The sequence below is a fragment of the Ranitomeya imitator genome, chromosome 4, assembly GCF_032444005.1.
Source record: "Ranitomeya imitator isolate aRanImi1 chromosome 4, aRanImi1.pri, whole genome shotgun sequence".
Lineage (NCBI taxonomy): Eukaryota > Metazoa > Chordata > Amphibia > Anura > Dendrobatidae > Ranitomeya > Ranitomeya imitator.
Genome location: NC_091285.1, coordinates 100,948,731 through 100,969,958, shown reverse-complemented (window position 1 = coordinate 100,969,958; position 21,228 = coordinate 100,948,731). Strand labels below are relative to the sequence as shown.

Here is a 21,228-nt window from a genome sequence, read left to right as displayed (position 1 = left end):
TCCCTATGAATCACCCCCACTAAACTGGTGATTGGACTCGCTCTGACCCTTGGTGGCTTTTGAGCCCGTGCCTGAGGATGCTCTGAGTCATGAGTCATGCCCTGATGCTGAGTCCAAGTGGGAATTCCCACCCTATACTGACCGGCTGTCAGGAAAGCGCACTGATTGCACACGGTGCCGTACAGGCGGCCACTGAGAATAGACACAGAAACGTGTGCTAAGTGTGCAGGTAGCACTGTCGGGTGATAGGTAGCTTCTACCATTCGCGAGCAGTCATCAACACAATGAATGGGAATGATTAAGGAGCTTTCATCCATCGACAGACATTCATCTGCACACACACATTATCAAGTTTATACTAACGCATGGCCATGCGACCATGCAAATCTTTTATAGCTGTAGCTCTCAAGGACCTTCCTAGTGGTCCAATAGGAGCTGCTACAGGAACTGAGCACATGACCCCTGACCTCCAATGGGAGGTTGTCCTGTGGGCATGCTCGGTATGGGAAAAGCTGGACTTAGTCCCTGAAACGCCTGCTTGCTGCTGATCAGTTCTGGCTAAAGAGCCTGGAAAGGCAGCAGTAAACAAGCGCACAGTATCAGCTTGAGCCAGACTCTGGGACCGACGTCTCGCTGACCAGGCTCCACTGTGGCTGGAGGAGAATGGGAGACCGCAGCGGAAAGTGGTGGGAACTCGACTCTTAAAACTCAGCTCCACAACCAATTGATCTCGCAGCACTTCACCTAGTGGTTCCAGGCTTTGGTAATTTGAATGCGCTTTCTTGGTGATATGGGTTGCTACTTCCTGCAAAGCATTTACGTACTGCGCTACAGTCTCATCTTCTCTCTGAACCCGACTGGACTGGTTGCATGCGTAGGTTACCTAAGTCAGTGGATTCACCATGCATGTCTTCTGAGATCACTTATCTACAGTATCACGGTCCCTTGCCTGCCGGAACATAACCATCTGTCATGCATGCAGGTTACCAAGACGTAACACACCGACAAGGCTAAAGCTAAAGTGACCAACTTAACAGCTTTTATTCTGATCACAGACATAGGGAGGAGTAGTTTTGGCTAGAAAATAAATTATATGGAAACAGAATATTTCAGAATACAATATTGACAAAGTTGACATCAAACACAATATAATTCTTACAGCGGGATTCCTCTTCCCTATCTAGCAAATTCTGATTGGGTGCAGCATTCAGAGAGATAAGTGTGTCACTTAAGTGGTCCCACTCATGATAGGGGCATATATAATAGGTCACCGGTTTTTCCCGCTAGGCCTCAAGTCTTTCTAGCAATGTCAATTAAAAGCTTTCTGCGAGAGGCTCATACAACAGAAGCATGACACTCAGCTCATGCTCGCAGCAGAGTTTTAGCCTAGTGTCATTAGCATATCGCATCAGAAGCTCTCACATCAGATGTTATACTCTTAATTGACCCCAGCTGCAAAGTGAATAAAGAATATACATTCCTCTCTCTTTGCTATCTATTGGAAAAATCACAGCTTTCGCTTCCTGCTCTCAGCTCCCAGTGGATTGTAAGTTACAGAGAAAGCATAGAGAGGGGAAAACTGGTGAGAATGCAGGATATACCTCACAAAATTGCCAAAAATGATGCAATTCATTTTGTTCACAAAGTATATTCTGAGTAGCTAAAACCACAGTTACCCTGTAAGTAAGCAGTCAGTATTGATTTTTAAGACTGCTACAGTACCCTAATAGATGGCATTCACTTCAGTCCTCTTCTTCTGTAAAAGGCTATTTGCATATTTAAATTCCCAGAGCATTGCATGGTAGAAAATTCTCCTTACACTGACTTGGCATTTTCTACATGGAGAATTGTTACCACTTAGAGCCCTTGTCATAGGACTTTCACCAGGCGAAATCAGACCTTGAACTGATCACCGATAAACATTCCAAAACCTCAACAATGGAGCTTCTTGCTTGTTTTCTTATTCTAAGTCATGTGGCATGGCTTGTAAAAAGGTTAAAATTGATTACTACATCCACTAGGTGGCATAGAGATACTGTCCACTTTTTCTCTCAAAAAACTATTTGCATATATACATAGGGCCTGATTCATCAAAGCTTTTAGACCATAATTCTGGAGTAAAAAGCTTTGAAAAGTTTTGGTGCAAAGCGAGACTGGACTAAGTTTTCAATTTTCGACAGCTCTGACAAAGTGGGTGGAGCTGGGGAGTGGCATCCCCCCTCTCCAACTTCATGACGAGCAGTTACAAATCTTACTCTCATTCTGGACTAGAGTAATATTTGTGGTAATGTCAAAATCGCAAGCACACACCGCTTGTCTTGATGAACCAGAAGTGTCTGACTCCAGCACATCTCCACATCAAGACCAGCGTGAAAATTGACAGGCTTGATGAATCGATTTCATAGTATATAACTTAAATTGTATTTTTCTTCTTTTCATCTTTTGTTTTTTTTCATTGATATAAGGACTAAATGTTGTAGAAACATTTATTTATTTAACTATGCTGAATGGAAAGTCAGTTTGGACATCCAGTGGTATGAAACTGTACAACCAGTGCTAGATTATAGATAGGGCAAAAGCTGCTAGTTCTCGACTGAAAAAAAGCTTTTTTAAAAAATGGTACAAACACATGAAATGGTATATTTAGAGGAACCAAATCTGCCCTCTGAAGAAATGGTTTAAATCCACTTACTTGCATCCAAACTTGGAGTTGCAAAAGGCACAAGCAATTTTCCTGTTTGGTAACCTTTCTGTGTTTCTGACCTTTAAAATAAAATAATAAGCATTTCTGTATGGGTGATTGAAGGGGCATCTGGCAGCACTTACGACAAGTTTGGTCAAATATTTTTTAAAAAGTAGCAATTCTGTAGCGAGCTGCGGCTGTGATATCCAACATCTGGAGGAACATAGGCTGTGACTACAGTTTATACTGACAGGGAGATATGAAATCTGTGGGCCAACAAAAAGTTTGGAGACAGTGAGTATTGCCTGGTATGGAGCAGTAGGACTACCGACCCCAGGAAGGTGATCTCATGGACGGGAACAATGTATTTGGGCCATCTACATGCAGTTGTGGTGAATGTAAGGAATAAAAAATAGTCACATTGTTAACCTGCACAGGTGATTACTACAGCCCACAACCTTAGATCTTCACAGGTACTATGTTCTGTTGTTAATAAAATGTAATTATAAGAGATTTCCAAATACTTGCATCCTGGTATTCTTTACAATTTATACTATTGTCCTAACTATTTTGGAATCTGAGATGTAGTTATATGCTTCGTATTCTGTGGTTGCAACAAACATAGCTCTTGCCATCTCTGCAACTTAAAGGGTTTGTCCGGTCCAAATCTCTGTGGGATTGCAGATTTGTGAATCTCCCCAGTGCACGCACTGTGTGCTGCGGGGCTTTGCTAGTGTCTGAGTCGGGACTGGAGGATATGTATCAGTTATACATAATGCCAGCCAGTACCTGTCTAGTGGGCATAGCCTCACGCCATACACTTGTATGGATCAAGGCCGTGCTCCATTTAGAAATGCGGCAGTTCACTGGGCATGGCAAACTAGAGGGTGCAGACTTGCTCTATACAAGTATATGAAAGTGAGGCTGTACCCAATGGCTGGGAGTATGTGTAACACATATACACTTCTCCAGGCCCAGGTCAGAAACTGGCAAATCTCCACAGCACAAAGTGCATTCACTGGGGGGATTCATAAGTGTGCCGTCACAAACAGTGATCAGCAAATGGCTGGAAGAAAATAAAAGTGCAATACTGTCTTATCTTGGTACAAGGAGATAAGTTCTATTCAAATTTACTCACTAGATCCAGCCCTTACACAGGCTCATAGAAATGTAAGCTGTTGCAGATTCACCGGTCTCCTCGTGACCAACCAAATTTTTAAAAATGGGATATCAGTGTAGATTCTTTTCTGTGCTACTTGAAAAATTAGAAGTCCAGGTGGGTATTCCAACAAAAAGGTGGAATCTACCCTTATATCCAATATTTTTACTTTGGTTGGTCACAAAGAGTGATGGCTGACTTATGGATTTGGACCAGACAACCCATTTAACTGTGCTCCAACACTTAAAAACTTCAATGTAACATTTTGCTGTGGAATAACAGAATGTAAGTGGTAATTCATGTAATTTACCTGTAGTTTGGTATGGAAAATATGCTGACAAAAAGCCAGTGTTACTCAATGCAGCTTTAAAAATGACTATATTTATTCTAACTGAATTTTATTATTAAAAAAATATGAATTTCTAAATATGGCATATTTTAGTAAATCATCAGCATTGAAAGTTCGTCATTTAATGTAATATTGCCATTTTTTTCTTTCAAAGACCATTTTGCAAAATCAGAAGTGCAGACAGAGTGGAGGTTGCAAATATCTTACAAATTGATCAACTGTCATTATGTCAAACAGTATGGCATGCAGTTTTTGATGACACAAAACAGTCACTGCTCCAAATGGAAATTGGAATAGAAAAGGAACTATATTTACAGGGTATTATAATTGTATAGAAATTATATTTTCAATGGTATTCTTATGAAAAATTTTATAATTGTTAAGAATTAGCAAATTGTATTTTACAGAAGCAGTGTTTTTTTCTTAATTTTCAGAAAAATAACTAGACTTTTGTAAGAACCCAAAAAGAAGTAAAATCATACCTCAATGGGAAAAATCCTTTTTTGTCTTCTTTTTTATTGATTTCTTGTTGAATTCTTATTAGCATTCTAAAAGAAAGGTATGCAATTATTAGGCATGTGCACATTTACATTAATGTCTTCATTGGTTTTTAAAGAGGATATTAAAAAATGTTATGTGTTTCAAACTTTAAATGGGTTTAAACCAGTGTTTCAATATGTGTATGCTGTGTATTTATTAACCCAAGAAGTTGACATGAAACGTGCATTGCGATTTGTTCATCACCCCCGCAGGTTGATCCAACTTCTTATTGGCATATATTTCCTTGTCGTTCTGAGAAGTTTTTGCACTTTTTGCCTACTGTTTTGGAACATCATTTCATGTATTTATTTATTCCATTACTGGTTCTCTAGGATGATTTCTCAATATTTCTCCTACATTTAGGCTTGTGTGAACAGTTAAAATTATAGAGATTTATAATTATTTATGTCAATATATTTGTATGTCTCTTTACATCAGATTTTTTGGATTTTTCAATTTGCATGACTTGCATAGTTTGCCCTTGGGGAGTGAGGTCCCTTGTTCTACACTCCTGTTTTTATCCACTTGATGATTTTTTTGATTGTACTAATAAAGATTATTATTCTGATTTGGGTGTTTTTGCTTTACATCGTTTATTTGTAAGCCATTTTGTTCAGTATTTAAAAGGAAACTGTCACATGAAAAAAAAATGCTATTAACCTTAAAATATGGGGTTAATCTGCAGGTTAATAGCTTTCTGAAACTGCTCAATGCACAGACTTGATGCCAGGAGGAAATTAACTTTATTCCTCCCAGCAGCCTCCAGGTTTCAGTTATGGGAGTGGTGCCGCCACAGTTTCAGTCATCATTTTGTGCATAGAGAATGGCGGCTGTAACCACGCCCCTGGAACTGACTTAAAGCTTGCTCAGCTTTAGGGCCGGCTATCAGTCAGTGACTGGGTCAAGGTAAGCCACTTCTCTATGCACAGTCATGACTGAAACCATACTAATGCCCTTTGACTGAAACCCAAATGCAGCTGCGAGGAATAAAGTTAATTTCCTTCTAGCAGCGGGGCACCAAATATGAGCATTGTGTAAGTTCTGAATGCTATTAACCTGCAGATTGACTCTATATTTGCAAGTTAATAGCGTTTTTTCATGTGATAGCTACCATTTTAATGCCTGCGTCCCCAAGGTGAAGTATTTAACAGGCAGGAGTTTCTTTAAAGGAAACTGTCAGCAGGATTGTAACATACAGACAGTGTCAGATCGGCGTTGTTGAACTTATTAAAATGATATCTTGGTTAATGAAATCCGTCTTGTGGTTGTTGTTTAGTCCTTTTTTTCAGCTTTGAGTTAATGATATTCTCATGCTCCGGGGTGGCCTGTGGGGGGTCTTCATGCTCTGATTATGTGTTCATGTGTATGGCTTCTGACAGGTCACTGATCCCTCAGTGATGGGCCCCCTAGTTTACATAATGAATATTATTTACAGCTCTGGCAAAAATTAAGAGACCACCACATCAAAACCCTGACATGGCCAGTGCAATCTTCAGACCTTAACCCCATTGAAAACCTCTGGAATGTAATCAAGAGGATGATGGATAGTCACAAGCCATCAAACAAAGAAGAACTGCTTACATTTTTGCGCCAGAAGCGCAAGAAAGACTGGTGGAAAGCATGCAAAGATGCATGAATGCTCTGATTAAAAATCATGGTTATTCTACAAAATATTGATTTCTGAACTCTTCCTGAGTTAAAACATTAGTATTGTTGTTTCTAAGTGATTATGTTTTCTTTGCATTATTTGAGGTCTGAAAGCACTGTTTTGTTTTTATTTTGACCATTTTTCTTTGTCAGCAAAAAATACAAAATCTGTTGCTTGGAAATTCGGAGACATGTTGTAAGAAGTTTATAGAACCAATTAACAATTTACATTTTACTCAAAAAATATAGCTATAAAGAGAAAAATCAGACGAACTGAACATTTTGCAGTGGTCTCTTAATTTTTGCTAGAGCTGTATATCTTGGGGAAAAAACCCTTCTGCAAGCAGGCACTGGCGGTGGCACCTGCACTGCAGCATGATCGCATATGTAATGAATTATATACATATTTGTTTGCTTTAATCATAAAGTTCCTAAAAAAAATCTACTTAAAAATGGCACTGGCTGTGCCTGCGCAGTAGCTCCTACTGCGCAGGCGCTGATGGTGCCATCTTGCTAGAAAAATAATCATCCTCCAAATGGTGCAATGGGCGATAGCTGCTACTGCGGAGACGCCAGAAGTGCCATCTTGGAGGAGGAAATTTTACTTTCTGTAGCAAGATGGTGCCAACAACACCTGCTCAGTAACAGCTATTGGATCACTGATAACTGCTACTGTGCAGGTGCAGCAGGCGCCATTTTCAAATGGATTTTTTTTAGGAACTTCAGGATTACAGCAAACAAATGTGTATATAATTCATTACATATGTTATCATGCTGCAACACAGGGGCCACGGCCAATGCCTCCTGCAGTTTTTTTCCAAGATATATGTAATATTCATTATGGAACCTAGGGGAGAGGTCACTGAGGGATCAGTGACCTGTCAGAAGCCATACACATGAATACTTAAGCAGGGCACCACATGAAACCCCACCCAGAGCCCTGCTCCGAAGCATGAGCATATCATTAACTCAAAACTGAAAATAAAGATTAAACATCCACAAGACAAGGTATCATTTTAATCAGTATAACGACACCGACCTGACACTGTCTGTAGGTTACTTCATACAATCCTGCTGACAGGTTCCCTTTAAAGTCTGTTGTGTAATATAATTTATCCTCTAATCTTTTTCCTTAGCTCAATGTGTTTCAAAGCAAGTGACCCCAGACGACCAATTTTAGGGAAAAAAATGACTTTGTGGTACGGCAAGATGTCTATGCCATATGTGCCTACATGTTCTCACCATTGGTTGTCAGTCTTCAAATAGTTTTGATGGTAGGCTGTAGCGTATTTTGTGCAAATTGTGTAATATTTATAGCATCAAATGATTTGCTGGAGACACATCATCCCTCAATATCACCATAGCCATACCGTTGTAGCACTATCAGTGAGCATAACAGACAGGTTCAGCAACAAATGTTAAGAGTTTTAATAAACCCCTCATAAACATATAATAATAATAATCTTTATTTTAATATAGCGCTAACATATTCCGCAGCGCTTTACAGATTGCACACATTATCATCGCTCACAATCTAGAATCCCTATCAGTATGTTTTTTTGGAATGTGCGAGGAAACCGGAGTACTTGGAGGAAACCCACGCAAACATGGGGAGAACATACAAACTCCTTGCAGATGTTTTCCTGGTATCACTTATCTTAGAAAGACACTGCTTCCCATCCCAAAGCTATGGTATGGCTATGGTGATATTGAGGGATGATGTGTCCCCAGCCAATAATTTGATGTTATTCAGTTGTGCTCAAAAGTTTACATACCCCGCAGAATTTTTGCTTTCTTGGCCTATTTTCAGAGACTATGAATTTTAACACCAAAACTTTTTCTCCACTCATGGTTAGTGTTTGGGTGAAGCCATTTATTGGCAAACTACTGTGCTTTCTCTTTTTAAGTCATAATGACAACCCAAAACATCCAAATGACCATGATCAAAAGCTCATATACCCCATTTCTTTATGCGGCATATTGCACCCTCTAACATCAATGACAGCTTGAAGTCTTTTGTGGTAGTAGTGGATGAGGTTGTTTATTATCACAGTTTTTAATTTTTTTAAGGCCGGCGTCACACTCAGCGTATAACAATACGGTCCGTATATTACAGCCGTAATACGCAGAAATTGTGTTTTTTTAACCCTTTACTACTATTGGATTAATAATGGATACGTGTCAGAATTGACGCCTCTCCATTATTAATCTGGCTTAATGTCACCTTACAATAGCAAGGTAACATTAACCCTTCATTACCCCATATCCCACCGCTACACGGGAGTGGGAAGAGAGTGGCCAAGTGCCAGAATAGGCGCATCTTCCAGATATGCCTTTTCTGGGGTGGCTTGGGGCAGGTCTTTTTAGCCAGGGGGGCCCAATAACCATGGACCCTCTCCAGGCTATTAATATCTGCCCTCAGTCACTGGCTTTACTACTCTGGCGGAGAAAACTGCACGGGAGCCCACGCCAATTTTTTCTGCCATTTAACCCTTTAATTTAATAGCTACAGAGCCCAAATTTTGCACATACACACTACTAACATTAGTAGTATGGAATATGCAAAAAAAAATGGGGATATGAGATGGTTTACTGTATGTAAACCATGTCTCATATCATGTCGGGTTTAGGAAGGAGATAGCAAAAGCCGGCAATTGAATTACCGGCTTTAAAGCTATCTCGCGCTGTATGAAATATTAATATATATACATATATGTGTCTCACTGACATATATATATATATATATATATATATATTCTATGTGTACACATTTATTCTACCTATTCTATTGTAAGCTGTCAGTGTGATTTTACTGTACACCGCACTGAATTACCAGCTTTTCTCTCTAACACCGCTGCCTATTTCTCGCAAGTCACACTGCTGGTCCGTGTGTAATCCGTATTTTTCTGGCTTACATAGACTTTCATTGGCGATTTTTTTGCGCAATACGGTGACAAACGCAGCATGCTGCGATTTTCTACGGCCGTACAAAGCCGTATAATACGTATCAGTAAAATACGGCAGATAGGAGCTGGGGCATAGAGAATAATTGGGCCGTGTGTAATGCGTGTTTTACGGACGTATTTTATGCGCTCATACGTCTGTAAAACTCGCTAGTGTGACGCCGGCCTAAGGGCTATTAGGATTTTTATTTTTTTTTACAACAAACTGAGGTCCATTTTTTCCTGAGTGTGCCAATACCCTACATGTAATCGGGAAATATTTTTCAGGCTCAGTGCAAAGCTCAGAAGGCAGGAGCGCCAGATTTTACTGTTATGGTTTGCAGGTGCCATAACCCACTGGTGACATTTTCACACAAAAAGTGGGTAAAAATGGCACCAAACTTTGTCCCACATTTTCTGCTGAAGGTGGCAATACCCCATATGTGGCTGTACAGTACTACTTACCCATAAGGAGAGACTCTGGAGGAATGGAGTGCTATTTGCCTATTCAAGTGAATGGGTCTGTGCACATTTCAGTGTGTTTCTACGGACCCTTTGTCAATGGGCAAAATACGCTGACATGTCTGTTTTTTAATGTCAGAACAGGCCACAAAACGTCAAGCACATGTGTGTATGCATAACACGTCATCCGTGTGACATGCATCGGCGCAGGGGAAGAAGTGTTACAGTAAGTGCTGTTCCCCATTGCCAGGTGCAAAGCATGGCTCTCATCATTCTCCCCTGCTCTACCAGCAATCGGCGCAAGCAGGGGAGAATGATGAGAGTTACATTTAAGTGATAAAAGAGACAGCAGGTGGCGGCTCATGGGACTATTACTCCCATCAGCCTACTCCTGCTGTTACTTGTCTTTTTTTTTTAAATTGTTTTATTTTGAAGGGGGCGAATGGGGGGTTATTTGAACTTTTATTTTTTTTAATAGTTTTCAAAACATTTTTTTAACTTTTCACTTGCTTCAATAGTCTACTTGGGAGACTAGAAGCTGCGATCTTCTGATCGCTTCTGCTTCACACAGGCAATGATCAGATCACCTGTGTGTACAGAAATTCTCACTTGCTATGAGTGCTGATTGCTGGGCGGCGCTTATAGCAATCCGGTAACGACAACCACAGGGGTCTGCTGCAGACCCTGGGTCGTCATGCCAATTCATCGGCAACCCGCGGTCAAGTAACACAAGTGCCGATGGGCGGTATTCGCACTTTCTTTACTATCACATTAAATGTTGCTGTCGGAGATTGACAGCGGCTTTCAACCCCTTTCTGACCTCAGACGGGATAGTATGTCCAAGGTCAGAACCCCCTCTTTGATGCGGGCTCTGGTGGTGAGCCTGCATTAAAGCCGGGACATGTCAGGTGTTTTGAATAGCAGACATGTGCCCACAATAGCGTCGGGTGGAATCGCCCGCCGCTATTAATTAGTTAAATGTCGCTGTCAAACGCTGATAGCAGCATTTAAGTAGCACTTCCGGCTATCGGGCCGGAAATGAGTGCATCGCTAACCTCCGTCACGTGATCGGGGGTCAGCAATGCATTTGCATGACAACCAGAGGTCTTTTAGTGACCTCTATGGTTGTAGATGCAGGATTGCTGTGAGCTCCACCTTGTGGTCGGCGCTCATAGCAATGCAGCAATTCTACTACATAGGAGCGATGCTCAGATCTCTCCTATGTAGCAGATCAGATCAGACTATGCCAGCTTCTAGCCTCCCATGTAGGCTATTGAAACATGACAAAAGTAAAAAAATGTTTAAAAAAATATGAAAAGAAATAAAAAAATATAAAAGTTTAAATCACCCACCTTTCGCCCCATTCAAAATAAAACAATAAAAAAATCAAATATACACATATTTGGTATTGCCAAGTTCAGAATCGCCCGATCTATCAATAAAAAAGGATTAACCTGATCGTTAAATGGCATAGCGAGAAAAAAAATGAGAAATGCCAGAATTACGGTTTTTTTGGTAGTCGCGACATTGCACTAAAATGCAATAACGAGCAATCAAAAGAACGTATCTGCACGAAAATGGCATCATTAAAAATGTCAGCTCGGCATGCAAAAAATAAGCCCTCACCCAACCCCAGATCACGAAATATGAAAATATTAAAAAATTTTTTTAGCAAAGTTTGAAATTTTTTTTTCCACTTAGATTAAAAAAAAACCTAGACATGTTTGGTGTTTATGAACTTGTAATGACCTGGAGAATCATAATGGCAGGTCAGTTTTAGCATTTAGTGAACCTAGCAAAAAAGCCGAGCAAAAAACAAGTGTGGGTTGCACTTTTTTGCAATTTCACCACACTTGGAATTTTTTTCCCATTTTCTAGTACATGACATGCAAAAACCAATGATATCGTTCAAATGTACAACTTGTCCTGCAAAAAATAAGCCCTCATATGGCCATATTGATGGAAAAATTTAAAAGTTATGGCTCTAGGAAGGAGGGGAGTGAAAAACAAAAAAGCAAAACCGAAAAAAGCTGGGGTCATGAAGGAATAGAAAAAAAGGGTCTTTGTTCCAGCTCCTTGGCTAAAAATCTTTAAATTTTATTCCAATAATAAAACATGACAATGGACATGCTCCAAGACCACACCATGTGTGCACACAGGGACAGCAAGCAAAGCGTTTCCATCACAACAGTGATCTTTATCAAAGAAGCTATCCACTGTAAATGACCAATATTTAAATGTGAGCTAAACCAATCAATCTTTTGCTTTAAATTTCATGACAAGTAAGGTCCTACAACATTGTCTATGAACAAACAATTATAAACAATTAAAAAACAACATACAAAAAAAAAGTATAATAAAAAAAATTGTATTCATTGATAATGAAACATGATTTCATTACGTCTGATCAGTCCATCTGAGAATCTGGTGCCAAGGTAATAAATCCAGTATGCTTCAGGCTAGTTTCACACGTCAGTGGCTCCGGTACGTGAGGTGACAGTTTCCTCACGTACCGGAGCCACTGACACACGTAGACACATTAAAATCAATGCATCTGTTCAGATGTCATTGATTTTTTGTGGACCGTGTCTCCGTGTGCCAAACACGGAGACATGTCAGTGTTCGTGGGAGCGCACGCATTACTCGGACCCAATAAAGTCAATGGGTCCGTGTAAAACACGTACCGGTCCGTGTGCCGTGCAGGAGACAGCGCTCCAGTAGGCGCTGTCCCCCCCACATGGTGCTGAAGCCGCGATTCATATCTTCTGTGCAGCAGCGTTTGCTGTACAGAAGATATGAATAATCCATTTTTTTAGTGTTTTTTCTTGTTTAAAATAAAGCTCCAGGTCCCCACCCCCTGTGCACACCCTCCCCCCCCGCTGTTCTGAAAATACTCACCTGGCTCCCTTGTTGGCTGTCGCTTCCTGTCCTGGTCGCATCATCTCCTGTGTGCAGTCACGTGGGGCCGCCGATTACAGTCATGAATATGTGGCTTCACCTCCCATAGGGGTGGAGCCGCATATTCATTACTGTAAATGAGCAGCCCCATGTGACCGCATACAGGAGATGATGCAGCCAGGACAGGAAGCAGCGACAGCCAACGAGGGAGCCGGGTGAGTATTTTCAGAACAGCGGGGGTTGGCGTGGGGGCGCACTGGGGGTGGGGACCTGGCGCTTTATTTTAAACAAGAAAAAACACTAAAAAAATTGATTATTCATATCTTCTGTACAGCAAACGCTGCTGCACAGAAGATATGAATCGCGGCTTCAGCATGATGCAGGGGACAGTGCTAAACTTTAGCGCTGTCTCCTGCACGGCGTGTGGTACCCAGTGGGCACAGGGGCGGCACACGTCTGCCGCACGTGTGCCACACTGATGTACCACAGAAACGCACCGGCACACGGACACAGATAATTCCGGTACCGATTTTTCCGGTACCGGAATTATCTGGACGTGCGAGACTGGCCTCACAGGTTAGCAGCCGGTGTCTGACATCTCCACCACGTAATTAATTATTCACTTTTTCCAATCCTCAAACTTGCAAGGAAGAAATGTTACAAGCATGCCGCTGAATGAACTGTTTAGCTACTGAAGATATGTTACGAGAAAAATTAATGTGCTATTTGAGATATCATTTAGATGTTCAGCAATGCGAGTTTTTAATTTTCTAGTTGAACAGCCTACATAAGCTAATTTACAAGTAGTAAAATCAATTTTATATACAACTAATTTGGTGGTGCAATTAATAAAACTCTTGATATTATATTTTTGAGTATTATCATGTTTGTAAAAAAAATGTAGTGTTAATAGCTGGTTGACATGTTTTGCAATTTGTTGTTCCACATTGATAACTACCTCTCGTGCTCAATCATGTCTCCTGAGAGGTACGAGATATAAATATGCTGGGAGATAAAACGTTACCTATAGTAGGTGCCTTCCTTGCTACTACATTACACCCAAAAAGATATGACCTAGTCACAAGTGGCACTTCTAAAATAACATACTGCCTACAAAAGAACTGAAGCATATGCCAAGTAAAAATTAAAAAAAAAAAATATTTAACAAGTATTAACACACAACTATTTAAAACAATTCAGTGGATGAATACATACATATGGACCTGAGAACACCAGAATTAATATATACCCATGCCATAAACATAAAAAAATAATGGATGAATATCCAAAGCATATAAAGAAATTTTTTTTTTTCTTTAGGGTTCCTCAAAAAAGGCTACCTTATATATGGAATATGTAAACATATAACCCAGACCCTTTACCTCAAACTCGGGATGGGTAACACTCTGCTCAATCTATAAACATACTGACCAACTAAGCAATTATTAAACTGCACGTTGAATCAAGGTATTTATCAAGGTAATATCAGGAGATATTTTCTCAAGGATACTTTAATTTAATCTAATTGAGATATTTTTTCAGCATGCTCTATCATCAACACTAACAAATTGAAATGCTTTGCAATGCTATTTAGTGCTTACCTGCTATTATTATAACTTTTTCTACGCTTACCTGCCATTATATATTTGTTTCTACGGTTTTGAGGCATTATTTTAACTAAATGTGTGTATTGTCTGTATCAATAAAGTTATAACTTTTTACAAAAAAAGAAACAACACTCCTTGATTCAATGTGCAGCTTAATAATTGCTTAGTTGGTCAGTATGTTTATACTTATATATGGAATGAAGCTTTCTAGAATGTTAATCACCATTATATACCGTATATCAATATATTTTCTGTTTGCAAACTGTGCTTTTAGACTTGTATGTCAACCAGATTTGGTATTCAGTATAACATTCATAAAGCATAGACACATAGATAAGGAAAAGAGTTTTCCATACAGCTCTATTTAGACGCCCATATAGCTTATAGCTCCATGTAAAAACTTTTATGGCTCCTCACAACAAAATTGTCTACATATATAATCTCTTAGATTGCTTACTATCTCTATACCCAAAGGCAATAAATAACATTAAAGTGCGTGGTGCTAAATAATGTTCAATACCAGTGCAAAACATGGTTTTAGACACTTGCAAAGACAAAACCATATTGTAAGGTGCAAAAACAAGCTGCTAAATATGACAGCAATCAAATAAGGATGACAGAAAATTAGGTTAAAGTGCAGTGGTTAAAGTGCAAGCATGCTACTGAAGGTTTGCAATAGTCTACTAGACATGAAGGAGGAAGCAAATGAACTAAATTCAAGGGGTATACATGACCTGGTTAGCAGGGAGCGTCCCTACACGCATTTCACATTAGCTTCTTCCCCCATCAATACATTACACCCATTTTGCAATATCGATGCAATTGTGGGATCCTCATATAAGATTGGAAGAATTTTTTTTTACCAATATTCCTGATTGAATAAAATTGGGAACTATATTGCAGACATAAAAAAGGTCTATGAGCAACAGAATCCTTAGTTGAAATGTTAGAATTATGGAAATAAATTAAATCTCCATGCTTTTTAGTTGCCACTCTATTTAAAGCTCTATTTAAAGGGAACCTGTCACCTGAATTTGGCGGAACCGGTTTTCGGTCATATGGGCGGATTTTTCGGGTGTTTGATTCACCCTTTCCTTACCCGCTGGCTGCATGCTGGCCGCAATATTGGATTGAAGTTCATTCTATGTCCTCCATAGTACACGCCTGCGCAAGGCAACGTTTTTTCTGTCCGACAGAAAACAACGACTGATCGGGCCAAAAACGTATGAAACTCAGGTAGAAATGGCCGAATCTGACGACCGGATCCAGTTTTTAACAGAAATCATGCATTCCATTCTGGAAAATCTCTCTCGTTCTTTCTCTCTCTCTCTCCTCCCTGGAACAGGAAGTCACTGTATTCGGCTGAAAAGCAAAACAAATGGATCCAGCAGAAAAACTGATCCATCGCATCAGCTTTTCACTATTTGCGACGGATCCGTTTTTTAGAAAATTATCCAGATTGTGTCTGAAACAAAAAACCTGATGTGTGAAAGTAGCCTAGCCTAAGTTAATCTTGGATGATTCATTTAGTTTCAAGTTTATATTTCACCGAAGGATTATTTTGCAATTTTTCATATGTAGAGTTGTCCATTAACATTATCTCCATTGCATTTTTGTAATCCTCAGAACTCATGATAATTATCACACCACCTTTGTCAGACATTTTGATTGTTAGCTCTATCATTTTCTTTAATTCTGAAACAGCATCTTGATGTTTTTTAGACAAATTACTTTTATTGTGGTTTATTAGCAGAGTGACTGGCTTCATTTAGTGAAGAAGCAGATGCACTGAAATTATCAGATGATTCATAATTAGAAGAATTGAAACTGACGTGTTTTTCTGGCATTTTTCATGCCATGTCTCAAAATAGATATTGGAGTTCTGGAATTGTCATCTGTAATATTCCAATCATAAACCTTATTGGAAGAGTAATCAATCAGATCTCTCTGAAATTTACGTTTCTTTCCTTAAATAATCTCATCCTCCAATGTAGATACCAGTTCATATGTTTTTTTTAAAAACTCATCATATTCAGCTGCATCTTTATAATTGTTCGAGGTTCATTTCATGTTATCAATGTCATGTTATATGTCCTTCAATTTTATTTCCTGCTTTATAATTAAGTCACTTAATAGGTTGTTCCAATCTTGCGTGAGTTGAGAACAAAAAGTGGTGGTAGATTTTTCTTTATTCTGAGTCCTCTCGGTATCATGCTTTTAGAGACATAATTTTTTAGGGTAGTGAGATCCGACCACACCTTAGTCTCTTGCAGCATTAATTTCTCAAGCTGTCTAAAATTATCAGAGAGATCAAGAAAATCATTAGTCTCATCAGGTTTTGTCAGAAAATACTCTAACTGCTTTTTTCAGTCTTTCTGCAGATAAGTCCGACATGGTAAAAAGACACCAAACAAGATGTAAAAAATAAACAGTAGTTGTCCACAGTAAAGTGCAATTGTGCAAGTAATTAATGTCTTTGATATATTGGAGCAGTCAAAAAGTGGGAGCATGGCAACCAGAACATGAGGTACAAAAGGAAAATTAAGCCAGCTCACCACATTCCAGGTGCACGGAACCCCATCCTGATGAGGCGATATGCAACAGAAAGGGTCTTTGTTCCAGCTCCTTGGCTATCAATCTTCAAAATTTTATTCCAATAATTAAAACATGTCTGGTATAGCAGATACATCGATGACACCCTCCTCATATGGTGTGCCGATGTGTCTGCCATACCAGAATTCATTTACTATATTAATTCTAATGATCTGAATTTAAAGTTCACTCATGTTTCTGATAAACATCAAAATTCATTTCTTGATTTGAAGCTATGAGGTGTTCACAATTGTATGATTTCCATGCAATCTTATTCTAAACCTATGAGTGGCAATACAATTCTCCAAGCCAAAATTAGTCACCCCAAACATACCATCAGGTCCATACCTGTTGGTGAGTTTACCAGAATCAAGCGCAACTGGAATGATTTGCTAAATTTAAATGCAGCGCCCCAGAGACCTAGTTGTTGCAGTATGGCCCCAAGGCGAGTAGCGGGACGTCCGATGGCACTAAGGAGTTCTCCTGACCAGGTATCACCAGAACACATTACACTTCACACTCCGGCCACTAGGGGGAGAAAAAGGCTTTATTTATTGGGCCACTCCCCACACTGGTAAAACTAGGGGCTGGGGAGGAAGTTAGATAGAAGCTGACTGGGTTGGAACCAGGCAACATCCCGTGGCAGGGGGTGTTGCGGGGAGAAGACACAGGGGGGTCCCAGTCAGGCGTGGGAACCTGGCAGGCGCCTAGCGAACAGAACAGAACGTGACGGAACCGCGCCTGCACACCTTGCGGCGGTGTCCTAAGAAAGAGACAAGAGGGGAAGAATATTGTGGAACAGTGTAAACGAGATCAGCACAAAGGAGAGCCAGTAAGAGTCGTGCCGAGAGAGGAAGGCAACATCTTACTGAGGCGCGTAGTCGGTGGCTGGATCACCGTAGGAGTAACTGACTTCAGGCCTTACTTCAAATTCCACTGGACAGTTGATTATAGGTTGGCTGTCTACCTTTTACACCTACGAAGACATAGGGGGCAACATTGGGAGAGGGGCGTCTCTAGGGTCCCGGAAGACCTCCAAGCCTTCCCGTCAAACGGGTGGCGTCCTAGCCATACTATATCTGGGGGACGTTAGAAACTAGCAACATCTGGAACCAAAGAACGAGAGAGAGAGAGAGAAAGCTGTAGAGAACGAATGAAGGAGAACAGCAGTTGTGAGGACTATTCCGAATGCTCAGCAGGGTAGGACAACAACACACAGGCGCTATTGGTAGGCAACGATTTCCATCTGCGAGGGAAACTCTGGATGTGCCCATCAGACCGGCCGGTCTCTGATAGCGCGGTTGAACGTGCTCTGGACTGAGTGTACTGAAGCCTTCAGTAAAAGGTAAAGAGACTGCAACCCTGTGTCCTCGTTATTGCCTGCACCTCACACCATTACCATCCACCTTACTGGGAAGCCCTGGGGACATACTTCACCTGTGGGAAGGTATACCATCTGGCTGCTATTCCATCACCCCAGCGGACCCCGCAGCAGCGTCTGTCACCCTGACCGAACACCACAGGTGGCGTCACAAACTCCTGACAGACTGTACTACCATTTTCATTGGACGCCCCTTAGCAGGGTCACGACCGGGTCCAGCCACCGTGACAGCCCCAGTACCGAGCAGAAAGGACCGGTACCAAGTGACTTGTGGCCCTGTGTCTGGGGGCGCTCCATAAACACAGAACTAAAACAGTCTTGCAAAAAATTCAAAAAAGGGATTTTCCAAATTGGATGTTAAATAGAGCTTTAAATATATTGGCAACTAAAAAGCATGAAGATTTAATTTGTTCTCATAATTCTAACATTTCAACTAAGGATTCTGTTGCTCATAGACCTTTTTTATGTCTGCAAAATAGTTCCCAATTTTATTCAATCAGAAATATTATTAAAAAAATATTTCCAGTCTTATATGAGGATCCCACACTTGCATAGATATTGAAAAATGGGTGTAATGTAGTAGCAAGTAGGGTTGAGCAACTTTAACTTTTTTAGGATCGAGTCGGATTTCGCGAAACCCGACTTTGTCAAAAGTCGGGTTGGGTGAAATCGGCCGATTATTGCGAAAAGTCGTGGATCGACCGAAACACGAAACCCAATGTAAGTCAATGGGGAATCAAAGTCGGCAGTGAGTGGAGGACAGGAAAACACCTACAGTGCCCATTGTAATGTCAAAAGCATCAATTCTTGTCACTTAAGCTTGTGAATCTTAATTTAAATTATAATAATAGTTAAGCATTGAAAATTGTGGGTCATTTGGCTAAAGTTGTGGGGGGTAGGGCTGGTTCAAGTTCTTTGTGGGCCCAGGAAAAGCGGACTACGTCACGGCGGTGGAGCAGGGAGAGGTAAGTATCAAAACTTTGCAAGTGCTGTGATCCGGAGCAAGCAGGGGGGGCCCACTTGTTAGCATTGGCACTGGCACAGGGCCCCTCAAAGTACGATGGTGTGTTTAACGGCGAGGGCACCTCCCATCAGCAGAGACACTTTTGCGTACTAAGAGGAGACCTGTGCCAGTGACGTCGCCAACGAGTATGCCACCCCACCTGATGAAGGAACCTGCACTTTCATCTGCACCTTCCTCTTTGTCCCCGTGTAAGGTGGTATAGTATGCGGGAAGGGGAACCTGCCTTTCAGCAGGATCAGATTCTGGCTGTGTAGAGTGCAAGGGGAATGTAGTGGTCTGGGTCAATGTACCAGCAGACTCATGTAACAGTGGCTGGCTAATGGGCAGGAAGAAAAGGAAACACAGATATAGTCCCAAATAATAAAGTAGGTGTCACGATATTGTATGAAATATCATATAAGTTTAGTTTCTCTGCCAGCACATATAGGGTGGGCATTGACCCCCCTTCACTCTGTGTTTAGCTTGCCTTGTCAATGTATGTGGGGAAGTTTTATTGAAGAAAGGTATTTACGACTGGCATAGCTGCAGTGAAAGTTGTACTAGCTAAAACCGGCCTGATTCCCTTCTGTAAATGCAAGAAGTCCTTTGTTCCATTCTTGTTAGATATTGGGCTAACGATTTAGGCTAGAAAAAGGGAAAATACATATTCTTTACGTCAATCGGCGGATCTGTCAACCGCTGCAAACATGAGCTTCTAACTCCATCAGGTAAAAAAGTAGGGAATTCTCTGTAATTATGCCTCACAAATAGGACATATTTGATCTCATTAGAATGCCAATGTTAATACGAGATGAATGCTGGGTTTGTTATGACTAGGACATGTTCTGTAGCGGAGTTACAGGCATTAGACAAATTTAGGTTAAATTTAGTTAAACTGAAGAGGTAGGAGGGTCTGGAAAAACCAGCCCTTTCTGTGATGTCATCAGGTTGAGCTATAAGTCTGTCTGTCTGCTGGAGCCTATGAGAGTCTGACTTGAAGAGCTGTTCCTAACCAGCATCCTCATGCACTGGGACATTTGTGAAGCTCCGCCCACCAGCATGGTTTTGCCTGATATGAACTGAGAACATGTGAGTTGTACCTTTTCTTATTTAATCCCTGTTTATTTTATAATTTACCTTGTACATATTTCAATTGTCCCATATTGTAACAACGTTTTATAGACACTGCCTTAATTCTAATGGAGTAAAATATATAAATTACTAGTTTTCGTTCTTCCTGCTCTAAAATGTATTCTAAGTCTTCTGAAGGGAATTACGCTACTGTTTTGAGTTAGCTTCGGACCCGTTTAATCGAAGCTGGTGGCAGCATACATTTGTACAGTGCCTTTGGGTGTCGTTGTAGCGACTGCGGCGTTGATAATTATTGTTCCTGCCTGAGTGGGAGTAGTTAATCGCGTCGCTGCAGCGTGCCCTATAGCCAGTACATAGCAGGCAGCCTTTCGGGTGACTAATTACCCTAGGTGCTGTACCTAATCTGACCTGAGAGTAAGGGGGCGCCAGAGAGCTGCAATTTTCAAGTGGAACTGTAAGTGGGATATACATAAATCCCTGCAGTTCGTGGTATATTGCAGAGTAGTGGGATACCTAAAATAAGCCCTTGCTGTAAGAGGTCAATAGCCTTGTGTGTGTTTTTTCATCACATTGTGGAGTGGAGGGATAACTAAGATAAGCCCCCCTGCACATGTGATAGCCGTCTGTTGGCCTAAAGTCACCCCGACCCGTGACGTGGGGGTGACGATCACGGTGTGAATCGTGACAAATTGGTGGCAAGGTGGTGGGATATCTTAGAGCATTAGTGATTTGGTTTGAGTGATCATTCATCTCACTAAAAACTTGCAAAATTCTTGCGAGGACTCTGCGCAAATAAGTTTGGAGAAGGAAATCAGTGTTTATTAGTCCTGAGACAATTGTGTGTACTGGTAATTATCCCTTCCCTTTCTTTTC

The 21,228-nt window shown here is 40.7% G+C and overlaps 1 protein-coding gene across 1 annotated transcript in view; it reads right to left on the bottom strand.

Annotated features, from left to right (window-relative positions):
* Positions 1–21,228, bottom strand: part of LOC138674460 (lymphocyte cytosolic protein 2-like) — a 652,779-nt gene that overhangs the window by 371,755 nt on the left and 259,796 nt on the right. Inside the window, exons 4-5 of the mRNA XM_069762300.1 lie at positions 4,674–4,739; positions 2,693–2,763 (exon numbers count right to left, since the gene is read on the bottom strand). Coding sequence (XP_069618401.1) covers positions 2,693–2,763; positions 4,674–4,739 — 137 coding nt within the window. The remainder of the gene's footprint in view (positions 1–2,692; positions 2,764–4,673; positions 4,740–21,228) is intronic.